Source organism: Vigna unguiculata, chromosome 6, assembly GCF_037176805.1.
Source record: "Vigna unguiculata cultivar grain cowpea cultivar isolate G323 ecotype 2 chromosome 6, ASM3717680v1, whole genome shotgun sequence".
Taxonomy (NCBI): Eukaryota; Viridiplantae; Streptophyta; class Magnoliopsida; order Fabales; family Fabaceae; genus Vigna; species Vigna unguiculata.
The window spans coordinates 40838087-40861475 of record NC_140797.1 but is presented as its reverse complement, the minus strand read 5'-3'; the positions used below and the strand labels follow the sequence as shown (position 1 = coordinate 40861475).

Below are 23389 nucleotides of genomic sequence, written 5' to 3'. Positions count from 1 at the left end.
TAAGAGATTAAAAAAAATCCTAGAACCTCTCAATAAAGAAAAAAAAAAACTCTTAAAAATGCTCTTGTTGAATAAATTTCTTAAAAATGTTCTTATTTAAGAAAATTAATTTTTTTTTTTGGAGAGAGATGATTGACAAAAAAAAATCAGAAATTGATATATATATATATATATATATATATATATATATATATATATATATATATATATATATATTTAAACTAACTCAAGTATAGAACATTAACTCATCCCCTACTCCCTCAAATAAACTTATAGTAGGGAAAATGCAGATTCTGTGAGCTTATTTTACTATTTTGAAATTTTGGCTAAGTTTAATACACAGAATCGAAGTGTAATGTGAAATTTATACTTCTTTCATACATATTTTGTTGTATTACTCATCATAGGACTAGATCATTCCTCTAGTTTGCAGTTAAGATAACCATTACAAATCTTGAAAATGACTACAGTTAAGTAACTTTCAAAGTAAGGTGCACTATCAGGTTCTGTGTGTGAAAAGGAAAAAGACTTTTTGGTTGATGATAAGGGTAAAATAGTTATAAAAAAATGAAACTTTATTATTTATAAATAAAAAGTGAAAGGTGGTACAGGGTAACCAGTAAAAATTTGTTATGTCAAAGTATTACTGTGTGTAAAGCAGTACTTGTTGACATGAGAAGGAAATTTTCAAACTTATGAGAAGATATCGAAAACCAGAATCTAATCTTAATGGTTAGACCAAACAGCAATCAATGAAAAATAAATCATCTAATTTCCCAAATATTTTTGTTAAAAATGAAGTTTAAACATAATTTAATCCCTAAAAAATCAACTTATAATATGAGATTTGCACTTCAATTATATATTATGAAATTGTCTTTTCTCTGATCGACGTGAATCTTTCAACGCACGTCTTTTACCATACACATATGATTAGTGAAGTGAGTTTTCCCTTTCACTATATATATTAAAGCCCCACCAGGAATGAAAATATGATGAAAACCCAGATGAGTCTTGAATATATCATTGCTAAATATTGGACAAAAGATTGAGGAATAATCCAGACATAGATATTTCTTTTGGCTAAATCATCTTAATATATAGGAATATCCTGTATCCAGAATCAGCAACCTTGAATATGTGAAAGCTATAAGACCTTGGGAAGTTCCAACCAATGCCATTAAAAGTCATTCAGAAACAAACTTTACCATCTCATCATTCTTTTGGCTCCTCTTTCACCACTATCAAACTTTACGTTATACAAATCTGTTCCTAATTATGCTTCCGTGCTTTACTAATTTAATTACACCAGTTTAAAAACTACGTTTTGTACCATGTTCTTTAAGCAACTATTTTTCAATCCAAAATATCATAAACTAAACCTTATTACCACACGGATTAATTGTTCTTACAATTTCCCAGTCAACTAGCCACAGTGCCTGGAACAGTAAAAATATAGCAATTTGTCTCCCATTATTTAATCAGGAAGCGGAAATTTTGCCTTTAATGATTGAACAATTGAACATAAAAACCGATAAATTGCATTACTTAAAGATCATAACAATAATTTCATTTTTGGTGGCCTTGCCAAGTGGTAGAACGAATTTAGTGGCAACTCCACTCATTTTCATCGCAATCTATAGTGCTTCCTCTCGGACCAATCTACCTCTTTCCAACACTACTGTCACAACAATCGCCTCTACCTATAAATTCCCACATTTTGCAGCATAATCGTCGTACTCTTCAAACATTTAGCATATATAACTTGGTACTAAAACTTAGTACTACTAACTGTCTAAAACATCTTATGTGTATCATGTTTCCATGTTCTAAATTTAGTTTACTCTTGTTAATTACACTAGGTTCTGATAACTCACGGTTATATATATAACTAGGTTAATTTTTTCTTTAAACTTCAATAAAACTATGTAACTTTGTTACTTGTGCATGAAAATATAGCTAACATAGCTTGTATAACTTCATCATTAACTTAATTTTGATGGCTTTTACAGAGGTTTAATTTTGGGAAATTGTGAAGCATGAGGACCTTATCAGTTGCACTCTTGTTAGGGTTCATTATGATGGTGAGCATGCTGCATGGTGGTGCAGTGAAGGAGGAAGATGAGCAAAGAACAAAGGGAAAACGGTATCTACTGAATGAAACTGGTCTTGGTCGAAAGGGCATGCCCATGAAGGGTTCTGCAAGTGCAAATGATAACAAAGCCAATGATAGTGATAACATAAATGAGAGTTATGAGAACAATGGGAATGGTTCAGGACCAGTCCTTAACAGCCACCACTATTTCCATATTCGCACTCCACCCATTCATGGCTAGTTCTTGTAAGTGGTTCATGAATATATATGTGCATGGTGATGGTGTTGCATGTACTAATGAACATAAAGGTTAAATAAAAGTGCAACTAGCCTGTGTTTTATGTGTTTATGCGTGTATTTCTTATCATGCATGAATTATTAGCATGCATCCCTGGTTACTAGGGCAAGAAGACTAGGGCAGTTCTTTCGTTTTATCTTTTAACTTCTTTATTTGGTATAGGATTGGTTTAGAAAGTCTGAACGAAGTAACTAAATACCTACCTTCCGGTTCTGAAATCAAGAACCAAGAAACTGAAATCAAGAACCAAGAAGGTGTTAGGTTTGTAGAGAAGGTTTTATTGAAGAGATATAACACTAATGAGACCTAAGTCTAACCATATAAGGCATTGACACTACTCTTAACCCAAAACCTTAAAGCAATATATTTATAAGTATTTATGCTTATATAATATTTTACTTTCTCATTTCTAGTCGATCTCAGACTTAGACTTACATTTGAATTTCTAACAGACTCACACTTGCCCAAAACATTAAGGCAATGAGTTTAGACTTAAGTGATTAATTAAGAACTACTATCTAATCTCATTTAATTTCTACATCTCATATATATTTAAGTTTTTTTCAAATTAACAAAAAACTAATATAATTTAATTACATATTTGTAAAAGACAATCTGGACATAATCTCTTAATTATGTATCCAGGTCTGTTTAGTGAACTATAACTTAAGGCAAATTAATATCATAAAATTGAGTTAGTTTGAATATTGAAGTTTAAGTCAAAACGAGTGTAACTCGGTTTTTTTGGGATTAGGTATTTGAAATTGTTCCCAAACTCAACAAATCTTTATCTCATAATCACTTAATTTTTATTCCATCTCCATTCAATTTCGTCTTAATTTAGTGTCAGTGATTTTTATTTTTTTTGCAAACCTACCCTAATTAAGCTTCATCAGTTCAGACTTAATTTTTTTTATTAAGAGATCACGTTTACAATATATCAAAACTACTAGAACTGAACGTCATTAAATGTGGAACGATCTGGGTTATAATATTTTTATGTCGTCCTTCTATGTATTTGCATTGAGTAAATAATAAAAAATTATTATTATTAAAGTGTAAGCAAAAAATCAATTATAATGAGACCTGATTTCGTAAGAGGAATATTTGTTTTTATAATTGTTAATCTTATAATTATATATACTATGATGTGAAGCAAATTAAACACCTGATTATTCTTCTTCTATCTTGATCTGTGTTAAAATTCAGTTCCTTGGATTTTGTGGCAGGACGGGTTTAAAGCCATGTTGTATCTCTTAAAATTTCAAGCAAAATTATGGCATGAAATCAATACTTGAATGTTTATTAACTATTTCTTACTCAACGTGATTTTCCAATTAATTTAATTACTAATAATGTAAATAAATAACAATTAGGAATCTAAATTGTCCTCGATTAAGTTTTGGATATAGAAGTTACTTACATACAAACTGTGATACATAAGTGGTTAGTTCAAATAGGGTACACATTTTGATTCTTCCATAAAGATCTCAAACTCAGTATTGTGTTTGAAACACTAAATTTCACCAAAGAGAAATAGAGTCATAATGCTACATATAAGCATTGATCCAGAGACACTTATAAATTTTACTTGCAAATGTAAGGATAATTTATTCATCCTAATCATAACCAAGGAATTTTTTTAGATATACTGGTACAGAAAATTAATCTGCAATTTACTTATAATGCATGTATTATTGAATTACTAGAGTGATTCACATGAACCAAAACATAGAACTAAGAAAGTGTTCTACAGATTATGAATTAAATTTGAAACCTGACTAAAATTATTATAATTTTTGTTTGAATAATTTAACCAGATACAACTCAATCCAAAACTTTGATTTTCCGCTAACAAAGAAGTTAATATGACAAGAACTAAGAATTGTGAAAGAGCATTAACAACAGTTCTTTGATGTTGATCATGTATATATTCTCTTACTTACAGTACTCACAACTGAGGCAATGTCATTCATAACAAAAAAAAAAATCTTCATGATAAGCCAGAAGCGAATATGCCTTCTATGTTTGCTTTCAATATATATGTTGAGATAGATCAAATTATAATAATGATATCTTTTTTGTTAAATGGTATACCATTTAATATATTTTTATTTAATTACATTTTTTAAATTCGTCTTCATATTACAAATTTATTCCACATAAATTATATTTACAAAAAAAATATTATTCTAAAAGAATCAATATCGTATTTATACAAATCAAAATTAACATAATATGTCTATTTTAAAATATGTGATAAATCAACATAAATAATCACAAAAGAAGTTATAATTTAACAATTGAATAAAAAATATTTTTATATAAATTATTAATTGTATACTATTTAATAAGAATTATATTGGTATAATACGTTTATATATATATATATATATGTATATATATATATATATATGTATATATATATACATATATATATATATGTATATATATATATATATATAATTAAATAAAAAAACGGATTGGATGACAAATAGAATAACTTTTAGGTTGTTTGAATATAGAAAAAAAAATAAGAAACATTGAATTATCTTTCAATTTTTTGTGATAAAGAAAATAGTATTTGACATTGAAATCTTCACAATATAATAAAATAAATAAAAAAGTCAAGGTATGTTGTGTCTTTTCACACCCGATAGAAAGTTTGCATAGGTAAGACATACAATATCTCGTACTTTTTTTTACCTTTACTGAAATCAAATAAATGAGAAATTCAAAATTGTGTTCTCTTTCTGTCCCTACTTTTGTTCTTTATTTAACTAGTGTTTTAAGGATGCATTTCAAGAAACAAAAAGGATATTTTTATTGAAAATAATGTGAAAGCTGTTTCTAGAAAAAACTGCAAAACAAATTTCTATGCATTCCAATAAAAACATTTCCCTTTTAAGTTTGATGTTTTTTTTTTTTTAATTTTCAACCATATACGAGAGAAAAGGATTCAATGGTAGTTTAAGTCCATTAAGTATGGTCATGTGATGCATGAAAATGTTTGTCTAAAATTTTAAAATGGTTCATAATCACATTTTAAGTTATACGTTATCTTTGATTGTGATAACATTAGGAATCCAATGTAAGTTAGAAAGTTTTACATCAAGTAAAACAAAAAAGTTAAGTGACATATAACAAAAAAATAAACTCATTAAATCTTAAAGTTTTATATTGAAGATAGTATCAAATAATTTATATAAACAACTTACACCTTATTGGTAATAAATTTCCCCAATTTATTATAGTAAAAGGCTTTTCAATAGTAACATCAAAATCATTGATTTATCTTAGTGTCTTCCTTAGACACGTGGTGTTGAGACCTAATTCGTTAATAGAAGTTACTTGAGAAAAAGGAGATGCGACAAGTATATCTCATTAAATAGAATATGCTAGAGATTGTTAGATCTCTTATATAAAGAAGTCATACCTCATTGGTGATAAACTTCCCCAACTAGTAAAAGAAATTTCCAAAACAATTGTGAACGAGAATATACAAAAGAAAAGGACTCAAACATTGAATTTTAAAGTTTTATAACAGAGTTAATAACAAAATTCTTAGATAGACAACTCGTCCATCTTAGATAATAAACCTCCCTAATCTACTCCACTAAAAAAATTCCTACCCTGACAAGCCTTTATTTGACGCAGACACTAACCCAACGCATGGAGGGTTATAAACCTCACTTATAGTTAGATAGTTTATAACTTTTAACAAAACCGCTTAATGTTGAAAAAACATAATTCAATTCAATCATAATTCATAAACCTAATTACACTAGGATGCCTCATTATACATGGAAGCTCCGATATAACTTTTGATCAAATATATGGCATTCAATCACCATGCTGACTGAGGATTATCGACGAACTCATACAACCTTGCTCGCCCACGAATTTTACACCAAGATTAGATCAAGCAAGCACAAGCAATAACAGCATTACGTAAATCTAGACAAGGGATTTGGCGAATTGGTAATCAAAAGTTACTTTCTGATTTCTTTCCCCCTTTTTTTTTTCTTTTGGTTTTGATGGACAAATTTCTAAAAAGTGTTACAAGTTGGAGCATGAATAAGTTTTCTGGGTATGAGTGAGCATACGTAGGAGCAGTATGAATGGTATATTCTAGCAACGTGCCAAATGAGTATTTTTGTGGCATTGGCAGAGTTGGGAGAACACCCGTATAAGAGAAGCGTACGTGTTTACAATCATAATAGTGTCAGTGATCGAGCGCACTTCGAACTGTGAGTGGCGAATTTAGAACTGCGCCTCTGGATATAAGGTCGTGGTTTAAGAATAAAACAATAACAGTTATATCGTCGTGAAAATGGCGACGAACCTTCTTGTCAATCTTATAAAGGTCTGAATATCGCATTTCACGTTTTCTTGCCGCTTCTTGCAGGGCAGCCTTGATAAGTCTCTTCGCACTACCCTGCATTTATTCAAACAATTTATAAGCACTGAAAGAGAATGCCATGACAGTTTAAAATATAAAATCAACCACCACCGGCCAATAAAATTATCCCCTCAATTTCTCCTTTTCTGAAATATAAAGTGCAGATCCATATCACAAAATTGCATTTCTAGAACTTAATGCTACAGAACTACATTTACCCTTCAGTACTGGCAAGACACGTCTCGAGTTTCGCAACTCGTTGACAAAGCTAAAAAAAGCTAAAAGCATAGTTTGACTATGTCAATCAATTATTTTATTGGTACTCCTCTAGATAATCCATCCACTGTTTTTCTGGATCATCAATCCTTTTAATGATCAAAAGTAATCCAACTTATTTTTTCATATTTAACAGATCTTCTCATAAATTTCTATTTTGTTTTAGTTTTCATTTTCCAAGTCTGTGAGAGCATGTATTAAGGGCAATCCAAGGATTATTAATCACAAAAATGGCATCAACAGGAATCAATTCCTTGACAACTTAGTTAAGGCTCCAGACTGCTAACATTTATGTTAACCAAGATTGGTCTACAATTTGATTGGTTTAACCACAAGTATAACAATTATTCTATTGGGGCCCACGACAGGGAAAAGAAAAAGTAAACAAAGAGGATAAGGAAAGAGAAAATATTTCAAAACTAGAGAATATATCAATTGAATATTGTCCTGTAAAAAAAGGTTTTAATGGTTCAAAATGGATTAATAGACTTTTTATCCATATTATATAATCCAATCAAAAATTTATTTGATCGTAAGCCTTAGTGGCCACACATCACAGCTCAAAGAATAGCAAAGGAGTACCGATTAAGTAATTAAATGTATTTGATTAAAATAACAAAAGATACAGTGACAGTGCATGTGTGCTCTATTTCCAGAGATTATTTTTGACATGCGAATTATATGTTTAACAAAGTCCCCGCATTCTGTAGTCGTATTAGATGACGGAAAGACTATATGAACAAGTGATGTACACAACTATGTACTACAAGAAAATCACAAGGAACAAGAGAATCTTACCGCACGTGGACTGCTGTGAACAATATCCACTGCTTGATCATTACTCAGGTGCTCCCATAAACCATCTGACGCAAATATAAGGAAGGAATCATTTGGTTGGATTGGATGAGAAATAACAGTTGGATTAGCAGACAAGAAAGGCATGTTCATTGGTTCGGGGAGTCTGAATTTCGCATTAATGGGTTCCCGGTTAAACTGCTCATGTTTCATATATACGTCACCTATAGATCTAGAAACCTGCACCAAATAACATGGAAGTATGTATGGCCATTAATACAAGAGTGGAAAGTAACACTGAAAAATAAGTTAACGGTTGCGGTAGTTATCTGGAAAAACACGAACCATTAATATCATAAAATTGAATAAAGGAATGCAGCAGAATATTGAATTAGAAAACCATATCTACAGTTTGTGAATACTGGCATTCCTTTTTCTCATACGATAACAATGCAAAAGGTTCTTTTCACAGAAAGCTAAGTTAACCAACAAAAACACTCAACATATATACTATCTCCATTACTTTTTAAATGTCTTTTAAAGATATACAATACCTAAGAAATGCAATATATTTTTTCGTTTTTTATAATACAAGTTTTCATTTATTATTTAATGATCAATGAGTAAATTAATTTAAAAACAGGTGGCAAGGATATAGTTGACAAAAAAATATTTCGTTAACTTCAACATTGAAAAAAAAAATAATAAGAACCAAAGTCTATTAAAAATTTTACCCTTACAAGAAATAAGAACCAAAGTCTTTTTCATCTATAATAATTATGAGATAATAATAATAATAATAATAATAATTTATTTTAATGAAATATTTGTCTCATACATTTCTTTAATTAGGGATAACCAACCCCTTCATGCAAAACATTGGAGACAACATTGTTTCCATAAAAAATATCCGGCCCATTAGCCAAACTTCCCTCCCTTTTCTGAAACACATACTTTCTTATTCCTCGGTCCTCATACCATCTTTCCTTATTCTCAATGTGCCCACTAATTCTATTTTTTTGGGTTGCTTTGCAATCTTTTCCCCAGAAGACCCTGAAAGAATGATTAGAAAATAAACTAGACCTAACAATGCTACACTTGTATATGTCAAGGTTATCAAATCCATATTCAAATAATGAATCGCCAAGCTATTTTTACGGACAATGCATCGTAATTTCGAATAGTAAGACTTAGGTACACTAAAAAAATTACTTTAAGTATATCATATAGATGATGTACCAAGATTATCAAATACAGATTCGAAACACTAATCGCTCTGCTATTTTTTGAATCGTGAATCATAATTTTGAGCAGTAAGATTCAGGTACAATAAAAAACTTACTTTAAAGTAAACAATTTAAAGTCTACTAGTATGTAATTAAAAAAATTAACCAGAAATAGATAAAACAACATAAGAAAAAGTCATACGAAAAAAGAAAAAGCTATTAGTAGTAAAGTTAGAGAATTTTTTATTTTAGACAAAATGGAAACGAAACGATTAAGTAGTTAAATAGAGTACCTAAGTGAGTGATAAATAAAGGTGGAATAATCAAATTATAGTAATCAATGGCAGTTAGCGGTACGGAGTGGCCTTCTCTAAAACCGCTGTAGCAGGATAGCAGTAGCAGAATGACTGCTATTTTGATCCTAAAGTAGATTTATATTGCATTGTGTATTTAATATATGCTTAAAAATAAATAAAAACGCCTTAAATTAAAATCATATTCTAATAACTTTAATGACCAAGTTGTCCAAAGCCAGAAGCTGCAAAACCATGTCCAAAATAGGAAAACAGCAAGAAAAGGTTAGGTTGGTAGCACCAACGGAAGCGTCACTGGAAACCTCATTGGAAACACTGCTGGAAATAGAGAGGCAGAATGCAGAAAGATGAGAGGGGAGTTCAGAGGCAGAATGTGAGATGCAAAGACTGATTTGCGAAAGAGGGGAGTGAAAATTGTGGGTTATAGGTTAACAGAGAAAGTTACCCTTATACTTTATTTGTTTCGATGATTAGCTAAAAAATAAACACTGAACACGAATTTGGGACAGTGGGTGTGGGGTTTCTTTCACATCCGCGGTCGTGAAAAGCAACTAGCTGAAAGCCAGCTGGAGAGATGATTTACATTTTTACTTTTATTTTTATTCTTCTACCCCAAATGTTTTCCACAGCAAGATATGTTACTTTTTATAATCTATAATAGATTATGATTCGTAATATAATTATGTTATATAATATAATAAATATTAAAACATCATAAATCCATAACTATATATGATAATAATGATACTAAAAATAATAATAATCATAAATCATAAAATAAAAATAATTATAAGAAGAATAAAACCAAAGAAATTAAGAATAATAAAAATAAATCATAAAATAATATTAATAAAATTATAACTTAATATTTAATTAAAATAAATTTATAACAATAGAGATAATTCAGTCATTTTATAAATATATTATTTTATAATCTTTTTAAAAAATTTATTATCTCGCATTTTCACTTCATTTTCCTTTCCTTTACCCTCTCTTCTCCTCAATCCAAAGATCCATTCTTTCCGCTCTCATACCCTTTCTTTCCCTTTTCCCTCCTTCATTTCTATTCTTCAATCCCACCACAACCTTAATGAGAAAAAAAAATAGTCCCTTAGGTCAAAACATAAATCAATTCGATAGACCTGTGTAAAACTGCATGATCTGTCGCAATTATGGCCGCGCAACGCAGCTTGACAGCCTCGACCCCAATGATGATGCGACACAACCTTCTAGTCCAGAGGGGTGCCACTCCGCTTTGCACCAGAGCGATAGCAGCGCAAACGAACGCTATAGACTACTATGAATCAGGATAAGTTTAAAAGTATTTTGACAAATTCCTTCTTAAGTTCACTTACTAATTATTTTCAAAGTGAATTGATGAAAAGCAAAAAAACAAAATTGAATTGTATTATTGATTTAAAATTACATAGATTCATTCTTGTCCTGTATGATACAAAGCCACTAAAATTCATCTTGTGATGCAAATCAATAGATAGTCAAAATGCATCGGATTGTAAGATTCTGATAACTATGGTATATGTGCACAACATCACATTGTACGCATGTCTAGTTATATAACCCAGTAAAACCATAGTTGCATGGAGATCCTACAGTCTAGTTCCAAATGGTAGAAGCAATGATTGAGTTCAGTAATGCAGGGTTAAAGCATGGTGATAATCAAGATAAATTAGCCCCACAATATAAATATAAAACACAAATGAAGCAACTTGCCTCAAATGTCTCATGGTTGGCAAGAGACAACTAAAATATAAGTAACATAAGCACCATGAGCAGAATAGATTTATGCACCTAGGTTAATTTGCAAACAAGTGTATCTTTAGTCATAAGAATAAAGCCCTATTTAGATAAATTTATCCATAAAAACTTAAAAAAGAAGAAAACAAAAAGGTACACTGAATTGAATCAACTTATGCACCTCAGCTTCTGTAAATGTTAAGTGAACGAGTTAATTTTAGCTTATGGGAGAAGTTCAATACATTTTTACATTCATATTTCCGATCTACGAATGCTTATAAGAAGGTTCATCCAAACAAGACTTAAAAATAGGAACAACAAGAAATGTTCTTCTTGGGTTTTTTTATACCCTAATAATCTACCACATCAGCATTAGTTCTTGGTGTATGTTAGGCTCTGTAGTGAATATAATTTCAATAAGCTGCCCCATTGTTTTGTTTCTTATCAATCAATTTTCATGTCATTCAAATCAATATTGCAAGCTCTCACTTTCTGAACTTTTAACAATGATGTTAATGACACTAAACCTACAATGCATATACATTTCAAGGAGCCACATGTGAATCAGACTTTATAAAATACATCTACGCAGGGTATATATTGTTGTGTTTCTTAATAGTAGCAGTATCATAACCCGTGTACGTAATCAGAGAACCAAGTGAACAATTTTGCCTGATATATGTGACATATAGCACTAGCTAGGCATTACCATTCAAAAGTTCTCTTGTTATTGCATTTTTCCTATAGCCACTTGGAGCTACACCATTCATTATTCAACTAGTTTCAAGGAATTTGGTATAACTATGGAAGAAAAACTTTATGCTATTCTGGTAGTCATTATGCTTGTATTGCATTTACTGGACTGATCGTATCTTTAAAAACTCTTCTCAGACCTCACATCTCATGGCAGGATTTATTTACCGGCCTTCTCTTGTTTAGCAATTGGAGCAGTTCGCTTGCCGACAGCTAATCAGATATACAAAGAGTATAGCAAGTTTTATTGTCTTGATCTCCTTGATTGTCTTTTATACGTTTCTAGCTTGTTCGTTGCTTTATGAGGATATTCTATTCAACTCTTTCCTTCATAACGTTTCTTCTACCCCAATCATCTTTTATAGGGGCAAAAAGATATTTCCACTTTCAGGTGGAACAAAAACAGTTTATACTCGATGGGATTGTTTAATGAATTTAATTAGAATGCATTAACAGCGCTAAAGTTTTTATACTGGATTAAATAGCTAGTATGGTAAGATTGTCGAATTTTTTAATAATCACTTTAAACGTCATTTCTAGAGTGGTTTCTGATTGATTGATAGTGTAAAATTTTAAATGAAAATATATGAAAATTAAACTTTTGTTTAATTAAATGTCAAAACACTGCACCTAGCTGCAGTAACTATACTTCCCAAGTCTGTCTCTGCTTCTATTTCAAGGAGATGTATGCCACGACGTCTTGGCAAGTTAATATGATTAAACTTGGGTGAATGTGGGAATCACAGTAAAAAGAATAGTCTTATGATTCTTTTATGCATCAATTACAAATTTAATGGATCGGAATGAAAATTCTCCTTTAATTAGGGAGGAATTTCTACCAACAATGTAAGATAAAGGATGGGAACAAAAACAGATTGGACTAGGAATGTGCCACAAATATATATATATATATATATATATATATATATATATATATATATATATATATATATATATTATAATAATAATATAAGGTAAAGATAAATTAGAAAACTCCCTGTACACGAACAACTCAACTATACCCTGAGGCTCTGGCTTTACTTATTATTTTGAGTCCGTTAGCATATATTATTTTCATAAACTATAGATTAAATGCAGCATGTATTATTCTGTTAACATATATTATTCCTACCTCTTCTCTTTAGAGGCCTAAGGAGAAAGATTTAGTCATCAAAACCCAATACCCAAATTCCTTTTTCAGAGGACTTCAACCAGAAAACTCAATAGAGAATTCCCACAACTAATATTTGGCATGTAGCATTGTTTCCAGAAATTACCTGAATTATGCCCTTGACTCTCCACACTCCATGTTTAAGGACAACAATCTGGGGGTCATCCGGGTGCAATTCCTTAAGCTCCTGCCTAACAGCCTCAATATTCGCGTTGTGCTCCGTGGACAGCTGCATTGCAGCCATCCCACCAGTGTTGCCAACTCTCCTACCCAACACAGCACGGGAATCTCCAAGACTCGCCACAAACAGCGTCTGCCGACAAATAACTCCAACCAAACAACACGTTCCAGTGGTTGCAATTTGCGGCCGGGAGCTCCACAACTCTGAAACAAGCGCCGTGAATCCCTCCTCGGTCCGCCGGAACGCCTGTTGAATGGCCTCAGATGTCACAACACTATTATGTGACTCGGCCAATATCGCTGCAGCACAAACACCACTTCTAAGACAACAACAACATACAAATGGCTCCTAAAGAACCTAAACACACAACAATCATCAACTTTCCACATAGACACGTAACAATATTAAAAAAAAAAAGAGGGAGGCCGATAGAGACACATAACTCCAACATAAAACAAGAACCAGCACACACCTTTCAACTGTTCGTGACTCTTGTGAAGACCGAAAAGCACAACTACTTTTAAAAGCAAAGATAAATTCACGAAAAGCGGAAATCACTAAAAACAGTTCAAACTCACGATCGATAATTGAAGTGAAACTATATAAAAAAAGAGCGACAGAGAGAGAGAGAGGAGGAGGAGTGATTGAATCGCTAACCTTGGAGATTACGGAACAAGTTATCACAAACATAACGCGAACAATCGGGGCCGCCGTGGCCGTCATAGACTCCGACGAAGGTGCCGAAGGGCCCGGACTCGATCTGGCTCTGGTCCTCGAGGACCTGGTTGGCCTGGACGACGGCCATGGAGAAATCGCCGGCGGCGAACCTTCCGATGTCGCGGAACCAGAGGAGGCCGTCCTTGCATTCTCTTCCGGCTTTGGCGTCGTCACCGAGCCCGAACGGTTTCCAACAGCGCGCGATAAGACTCATCAATGCCTGGAGCATCCCACATCTCTCAGAAACCCTAACCCTAGGCCCCCAACACCCGAACCTTTCCCACTGGGGGCGCCGTGCTCCGAATCTGAAGAAGGAGAGAGGAAAAGAGAAGGGTGTGGAAGGGGAAAAAAGAAAGGGTGCGCAGGATAAGCAGGGGCGCAGGTTAACGTGAAAGAAAGCGTGTGTTCGGTGGTAGAGGAACAGGAATGGGCTGGTTCCTTCTCTTGTTGGGTGAGGATGGTGTGGGGAAGCCCTTCTTGTTGCGTGCTTTTCTTTTCAATGTCTTTTTTATTTACATTTTCTTTTTCCACTTTCCTCTTCCATTTACAATAATTCTTTCATCATTTTTCTTTACTTTTCTCACTCATCATCTTCTCTCTTTAATCATCTTCCACAGGTAAGCTTATATGGTGATATATTATTAATTACCTTTGTACAAAAATTTATATTATTACTTACAAAACAAAATACTAACTTAATGTATTTTTACTTGTAATGTCAATAGCCTTTTTTTTCTTGTCATCATCTTTATTGTTTCTTATCACTTAGTCTCACAAGAACTATAATAATGAGGATACCATTTTCTACACCTCTTATCCTGTTATCATTGTCACATAACTCACAATAAATGGTTGATGTAATCTCCTATTGGAATTAATTGCTATATTTCATCGTGTCACTTTCCTTATCTATCCAAAAACAGAATGAGTATCTTTACTTCTTACCTTTTAACCGTAACCGTGGAAGAAACTATAATAACAATTCTCTACAATTATTAAATTCGTTTTCCAGCATATTCAAGTTTATCCTTTCAAAAACTTATGTTGTGTCAAATTAAAACAAGGCACGGGTTTTCTTAGTTTCGAGAAGTTATGTTCTTCTCTTAAGTATTATTGACCATGTTAAAAACATTCAAATTTTACTATTAATAGTGACATGATAATTTAATTAGATATTGGTAAAACTCAAATTCTTAGTTTTCAATGACATCATTTATTTTGAAATTGGTCGAAGTCACTTATGCTTGATTGTTGAGATTTTAAATAGGTATAATGGATTGAAACTAGCGAGTCACACCGTCTCATCACCAAAGGTTAAGAATAGTTCTTTGTTTATGTCTCATCTCTTTTGATTAAATTATATTAACAAACATTTGTCATTCTCATTACTGCCCAAAAGGTTAGATGAATGATTTGATTTTGCATACATCTTGCAATCATCTCTTTATTAGTTTCCAACAAAATTTCCAGTTCCCAGAATCCATAACAGGATTAAGCTTTGGAAAGTTGAAAAATGTTCATAGGTGAAATGTCTCGAGTATCACAATTCAAGAGACGCTCAGCGATAACAACACTAGCAGCATCACTAGGATGGTAAGTGTCCCAGAAAACATACTTGGAACGATCCTCACAAACTTTTGAACTACGATTGCAAGGAATCAAGCCTCCAAATCGACCAGCCACGTGACAGCATGCACTATCAGGGTTCTCAAAACCTGTTGCAAGTTGAAATCACAATTTTTATTCCCAAATGACTACGTTATTCTGGGTGCTGAAACGAAAAAACAAAATTTCACAAACCATAGTCTTTATAGTTCATGAGGATATCTTCCATAATATGGTAAACATCTGCATAAACAAATAATGACCCTTCCAATTTTGTCCGAAGCTCTTCAACAAGGCTCTTCAATTGTGCGTTGAACAACTGGGCCAGCTCATTTGGGAAAGTGACACATTCATATTCATCATAAAGGTTTAAATTCACATCCCTTATATAAGGTATACACCCAATAGGCCCTACATTTGCCACCACAATTTTTCTAGCCCCTAGATTGAAAAGTCGCTGCAAAATAGTAATTGCATGTGACCAACTAGCAGAATAGAAACATGATTGAAACAAAGCTTTCTGTTTTAGCAAAATTACAGTGAGTTGTAGTCTGAGTCTTGATATCAATGTGGCTACAAATGATTCTGGCGATACCAGCAATCTCTCTGGAATTGAGAATAAGGGTGTCAAATAGTTATCCAAGAAATCATTTGAGCCTAGTGCTACTGTAAAGAGTGCCTTCTTAAGCAAATTCAGAGCCTCAGAGGCACCAATTAAAGAGATGATTTCTTCCCTGGTGTTTGCGAAGTTGTCAATCTGTGCATCGAAGTTTATTCGTCCACCCTGTTATTTAACATAAATGCTACACAAATTGAGTTCAATTTGAATGACATTATAAAAAGGTGTAATACTTACAATAATTGTACATAAAACTTAACTATTTGAAGCAAAAACTTACAAAAATCTCGCCAGAGTTATTCAGAATTCCACCAGCACCAGAAGCATAATTGACACCCTTTAGCACTGTTGATCCAGTAGTAGAGGGAGCCAAATAAGGAGGAGAAAAGCCAAGACCCAGTTTCTGATCTGGTAACCATACATCACGATGAGAAATAAATAAGACTGATACAAGTATTTGAACAAAGAAATAGAAAACCTAATGGGAATCCGAAACTCTCACTTATAACATCGACAACTGTTCTCCCATTGCTGAATCGACCCGTGGGCATTCCAAAATCAATCCCAAAGGGGTCATGGTTTGCTTTGGCCAGTGAAACGATATAGTTGTTGTTTCCAACATCGACCAACGAATCCCCAAAAACAAAAGACGCTGGTACATTGTTTGAGAACCCAAACCCAAACAATAACGAGAACGTAAAAGCTTGAAAGATAATTCCACAAGTGAGTCTTCTAGTGAGAAAAATACCCATCAGAAAGGACATCAGAGGATACTATAATTGTATCAAATGTTGAAGCGAGGACTCTGTTTTGGTTTGGTTTTCTGCTCAAAGAGACAGACATGCAGTGAGTTTTATAATGTGACAAAGATTAAGGTGAAACACAGAAATAGTTTCCACTAACTGTTACTCTTGTTGATGAACATTGTGGACCCACAAAGAAATTTCATAAGATAACAATGTGTGGAAAATGAGTTTGGTTTTTAGTAGGCTGGCAAAAACCAACTTTGTCTTCAAACATTGCTCCTCTCTTTCATTTTGTAGCATAAAAATCGCAGCACTGCGTGAGAATGAAGGCATTGCCCGTGAAGGAAATGATTTAGTCAATAGATTGATAAGGAGATGAGTTGCATTCCTAATTCATTGTTAGAGTTCATTATTTAATAGTTTTTTTATAATTTTACAAAACTTGTAATTTTTATCTCTAATTATTTTTTATCGCAATTTGAGTCTTTCTCTATAAATTTTTTTTTTTTTAATTTTCGCTCTTTCGTTTATGTTTTGAAAAGAATTTTTTTATCACGCGACTTGAAAAGGATTTTCTTTATACTAGTGTCAAATTAACTTTTTTCTTACATTTTGGTAAATTATATTTGTAAGCATTTAATATATGGATTTGAGATGAGTAGTCTTTTAAAGGAAAAAATGTTGTTAAGCGATTTAACTTTTTTTTTTTTTAACCAATAAAGATCCTAAACTTTAATTTTATTAATTAATTTTCAAACTTTGTCTCTTTTACAAGTACCCATACACCTTGAATTTTAATTTTACTCTCATTATCCTTAAACTTTCTATTTTTGTAGTAAATACCGAAAATGTTAATCCTATTCTAATTAGTCCCTGAAATTTGTCAATTTTTTATAAATATTTTTGCATCAAATTCAAGTTAAATAATTTACATTAAGTTTCAACAAGTCCTCAATATTTTCTTGTTCTGTTACAATTTATTTTTTATACATTAAAATATTGTAAAAAGGATGTTAAAAAAAATAACAAAACAAAATTGAAAGGTCTGTATTTCATTCTTTATTCCTAAATTTTATTATGTTTTAATGTTTGTAAATAACTATATTCTATTCTATTATATATATATATATATATATATGAATTTTATTATAGTTTGTTTTTAAAATCATATTAAAGATATTTTAACTTAGGTTAAAATATTTTTTTTTTCCAAATTTTCATCAAGTTTTGTCAAATCAATCCTAATTTTGTTTTTGTGGTCAAATAAATTCTAATTTTTGTAAATTTTGTTCAATTTGGTCTGTTTTTGTTAATACTATTCAAATCATGACATGAATAATGATTATCACGTGTCATTTTGTGTTTTTCTAATTTTTTTATTATTCTTCTTCAATTTTTTTTGTTTTATTTTTATTTTTATTTTTTAAATGATGACGTGTCAACCCAGCAGCTAGCAGCGTGTCACATGTCATTTTTTTAGCATGAACCAATTTTGTTTCTTTCAAAATTAAGATCAAATTTAATTTTTATATTAAAATTCATATTTTTTATTAAATATATTAAAATTCAAATCTTTATAACTTTTATATAAAAATTAAATTTGGTTCCAATTTCGAAAGGACAAAATTGGTCAATTTTAAACAAAATTGAAACTAAATTAAACAAAAATAACAAATATAGGATTAAATTGAATATAAAATATGGACTTTGACATGTGACACACTGTTACGTTGACATGTGGAGATTTATAAAAAAAAATTATAAAAAAAACATGAAGTGACACGTGTCACCACTGTTCATGACCGTTAATAATTTAAACCGTGTTAACAAAAAAAATGAACAAAATTGACGAAAATTGAATTCTATTTGAACATTAAAATAAAATTAGAAAAGATTTGACAAAACTGGACGAAAATTTGGAGAAAATATTTTAACTTTTAACTTATTTTTGAAAACTATATATATACGCACTCCATAGTTATTAATTTAGTGATATTATTTTTATATTAAATGATTTTATTAATTTGTGTGAATCATAATATAACGTCAGAAATTTTGTTTTAACTCAACAAAAAAGTAAAGTAAGGATGGGATACCTTCTATATTTATACTATAATAAGGCTGCGTTTATCTTTATTTATCTGAACGCATGCTAATGCATTTTCAAGACACAATGTCATACTGAATAACTTTTTGAACCAAGAGTGCAAATAAATTAGATGCTTAACTTTTTATTTTTATTTTTAAAGTCCTAATTTAGTATATTATTTTGTTGCACAGTGAAACAATGGTCTGTGAAAATTTCCTCCATGGTCTCAATCATTTTCATTCTTGACAGATAAAAATACAGATATTTTTCTACTACGAAACTGATGAGTTGATTCAGTGAAACTCATTATACTATTACTTTCTGTCTTTTATTAATCACTACTAGCAAGAAACATTGAACATTTCCTAACAGCACTGCAGCAAGAACCGGTTTATCTGACAGTATCTCCAAAACATTCTCATTAGCAGAAAAAATCAGGTCAAATGTTGAATGAGTTGGCGAACATTCATAGGAAAAATGTCATTATGATCACCATTTAAGAGACGCTTTGCGATGATAACATTTGCAGCATCAATGGGATGCCAAGGGTCCCAGAAAACATACTTGGATCTGTTCCTGCAAATGCTCGAAATGGGACCATGGAACAACAAGATATACATGCATTCTCAAAAAACCTGCCACATTAAAAACATAAGGGTCTACTTAGTTCAAAAATGTCACACAAAGTTTGGGTGCTTGCACATGTTCTTTGTCACCTCTGATACACACCATATGCTGGGTAATTGTTGAGCATGTCCTCTAATATGTGGTACACATCTCCATAAACGAACATTGAACCCTTCAGATTTGAATTCAGCTCTGGAATAAGACCCTTCAACTGGACATTGAATAACTGTGCTAGATGATTGGGAAAACTGACACAACCATCACCCGCAGCTGGGTTTCTGTCCCTCTGACTTGGTACATATCCAATAGGTCCTACATATCGAGAATTAAGGTCTTTTTCTGAGGAACATTGAACATTACAGTGAGTTGTTCCCTGAACTTTGACACTAAGATGGTCACAAAGAGTTCTGGAGATGCCAAATTCATCTCGTCAATTAGGACTGCTGGTGCTAAATAGTTGTTGATGAAATCGTTGGAACCCATTGTTACTGTAAATATGGACCTGTTGAATAGACTGAGAGTTGCAGGAACACCAATGCTAGAAATTATGTCTTGTCTGGTGTTGGCAAAATTATCTAACAGTGCATCGAAGTTGATTCTGTCACCCTTCAAAATCGTAAACACAATGTTGTTATTTCATTCAAGTTGGAGCTTAAACAGTAGCTCTCTTATTGTTGAAGCAGAAAACTCACAAAGACTTTTCCAGTGAGATTTAGGATTCCACCTGCACTAGAAGAATAGTTGACACCTTTCAAAAAATATATATATTACATATAATGTAAAAGGAGTGGTAGTCGTTTGAAAACTTGCAGAACTAAAAGAAAACAATTATTTATAATAAAAAGATTAGACAGGTTAAAAGTGAGTCAATCCTATTTATATGGACTAACTCATCACGAGCCGGATTAAAAAATAGTGAATCCAATCAGATTTAATTTATGGTGAACCAAAAACTTTACAACTCAGCTCAACTCTTCACAAGTTGGTGAGTTAAGTGAGTTAGCTCACCAACCCATATAAAAAAACTTATTTTTGTATTTATTTTTAAGTATTCAAATATTTAAATAATTTTTTAAGTAACACACAAGGATAATCCCAGTAAAGTCAATAACCAATGTCTTCATTATGCTCACCGTGATGAATTGTTTCTAAGAAAGTGTTCATATAGTCCAAGAAAACATGGTTAATATTACATATTTTCTATCATGCTATTCAACAAAATATAAATAAAAAATTACACATTTTTGTCATGCTAATTAGAAAAATTTGTTTATAAGACGGCTGTTTGAATAATTTACTATAAAGATTATGGTTAAAGATTAAAGTATCAATGTATATAACTTGACAATTAAATTAATTAAACATTTAAACAATTTAAATATTATTAAACAACATTTTAGTATTTAAAAATATATGAAATTGTGAACCTATATGATTATGATTAGTAAATAATTATTAAAAGAATTGTAAAAAATGTTTGTGAGTTAAGTGTGTCAACTCACCTTCAATCCGGCTCAAACTCGTTTAACCCGTAGATTAAGTAAGTCGAGTTGAATTCAACCCATTTTTTAAAAAACTGAATTTTTCTCAATCCAGCCCAACTCGAACCCGTAGTGAGTCGGGTTAGCTCACGGGTTTAAACTCATCTTAGCATTTCTGAAAAAAAAAAAATCTTCACATGTAGATATAGAGAAAGAAAGGAAAATACTTTTTTTTTATTGTAAAAGTTAATTCTTAAATTCGATAATGATCGATTGATATTACTAACAATTTTACTCTCAAGTGCAACACACAGTGTTACACACTCTATTAATTGGACTTTGTTTTAATTGTTTGAAATTCGGTCAAGAAGGTTTATGGTATAAAAGAATGTCCTTCAAGAGATTTGAATTTTGTTTTAATAAAAATCTCATTTATTAATTTTAATGAAATTTTATTTTCATTTAAGTGAATGTTGGTAGATGTTGTTGACAATGGCAATAAGATAAATTTTTAATTGTATTAAATTTTAATTAGATTAACCACACAAAATAAAAGGATGAGTTTTAGTTGTATTTACTTTTAGTTAGATGATGTTGTGACAAATAATATACATAATATTCGCATTAAATTTTTATTATGTTTAGGTTTTATTTGAACTTAATAAACGTAAGAAGTTGAACTAGTGGTGAAAAAAAAAACTATTTACTTGTTTGATAATCCAATCTTATTATGTTACAATTATGTATAGGTTCTAAATAAATCATATACAATTCATAAAATCTTATAATCTTACAATTTAAATATGAATTTTAGCTACAATAAAGAGAAAAAAAAAAAGCATAACTTGTCTTTTATTAAATACTTATTATGATGAAACATTAATTTTTCAAGAGATTAAGAATTAATTTTATGTAAAAAAAATTATGAAACATTTTAACGTTTATCACTTTTGAAGAGATTAGAACTTTATATAAAACAAAAATGGAATGTTAAGTATTTTGTCCTAGACTATTTGGTATCTAAATAATATTAATAAAGTATTTAAAAAATTAATAGATAGTTTGTTATTAAGTATACATAAAAAACAATATCATGTCTTTAAAGTTACAATAGTCATTTGAAGTTCCGATTAATTTAAATAAGTTACTATTAGAACAATAAAATATTTTTTGAATAATTTGGATACAGTATTTAAATAATTGAAAAAATCATTCTAATGCTTCACTATATGATTTTGTTGGTCAATCAATACTTATCAAATGAAAAAAAAAAAAAACTTTAGAATTTTATCAAATATTTGTTAAGAGACGAGTTTTTGGCAAATTTGTATTCCTTAATCGTTTTGACCATGTTTTTGTAAAAAATGGATGGTTGAATTTGTTTTTGAAAAACTAGGTTAAGTCGTGATGGAGAAGAACGACATTAAAGATGAATTGTCCTCCCCTTAACCGATTTCTTAATTTTTTTTTTTAAATAACTTCGTGAAAGAGGAGTGCGGTCAAATACATTAAATACATTGTCAAAACGCCTACAAATACAAAATTTCTCAAGTTTTTAGTTTGAAAAGTTTGTTTTGATAAAAAAAAAAAAAAGCCGGTTAGAATGAATGATTTATTTTACCATTGTAAAAGAAGACAATCACTCAAAATATTGTTTATATATCAAAGGACCGATGACATTGATGATTGAAACTCATAATTGGACATAAAAAATGTTTTTATATATATTCTCATATAAATGACATGTTAAGTTTATTGTTGAATATAACCATGAGTTGCATTTTAAAGAAGTGAAACTTTTTTTTTATCTCACCACAGAATTACTAAGAAGATGAAGTTTGTAAGATTCACGTCTTCATATGCCATAAATTATGAGTACGACGCTACAATCATATGTGAAACATTAAAGATGTTTATAATTTGTTTACTAATATTAGTAAAATAGAAGGAAACATATATATATATATATATATATATATATATATATATATATATTCATTTCATTAAAAAAATACATAAATTATAAATATGTATGCGTGAATAATTATAGGTTATTGAGTAACTAACCACTTGGCTTATGCAACTAAATTCATTAAAGGAAGTTAAGGACGTCCTGTAATATATAGACAATATTACTTGAAAAGCATTGTGTCCCTTCATTCACTAACGCTGAATTTTAGGTTTATCTCCAAAATTAAAGAACGGTGTGGGCACTCTATAAGACCCTTCCATTTCCCCA

The 23389-nt window shown here is 30.9% G+C and overlaps 2 protein-coding genes and 1 pseudogene across 2 annotated transcripts; all 3 read right to left on the bottom strand.

Annotated features, from left to right (window-relative positions):
* Positions 1 to 6371: 6371 nt before the first annotated feature.
* LOC114187775 (putative protein phosphatase 2C 42) lies at positions 6372 to 14550 on the bottom strand. Its single transcript, XM_028076144.2, has 4 exons — positions 13924 to 14550; positions 13192 to 13565; positions 7870 to 8106; positions 6372 to 6831 (listed from the first exon to the last, which is right to left on the bottom strand). The coding sequence occupies exons 1-4, from the start codon at positions 14210 to 14212 to the stop codon at positions 6619 to 6621; spliced, it is 1113 nt and encodes a 370-aa protein (XP_027931945.2). The 5' UTR covers positions 14213 to 14550; the 3' UTR covers positions 6372 to 6618.
* An 833-nt stretch (positions 14551 to 15383) lies between these two features.
* Positions 15384 to 17076, bottom strand: LOC114187774 (GDSL esterase/lipase At4g16230-like). Its single transcript, XM_028076143.2, has 5 exons — positions 16710 to 17076; positions 16488 to 16615; positions 16127 to 16372; positions 15784 to 16045; positions 15384 to 15698 (listed from the first exon to the last, which is right to left on the bottom strand). The coding sequence occupies exons 1-5, from the start codon at positions 16969 to 16971 to the stop codon at positions 15475 to 15477; spliced, it is 1122 nt and encodes a 373-aa protein (XP_027931944.2). The 5' UTR covers positions 16972 to 17076; the 3' UTR covers positions 15384 to 15474.
* A 2400-nt stretch (positions 17077 to 19476) lies between these two features.
* Positions 19477 to 20421, bottom strand: LOC114188555 (GDSL esterase/lipase At4g16230 pseudogene; annotated as a pseudogene).
* Positions 20422 to 23389: the final 2968 nt, after the last annotated feature.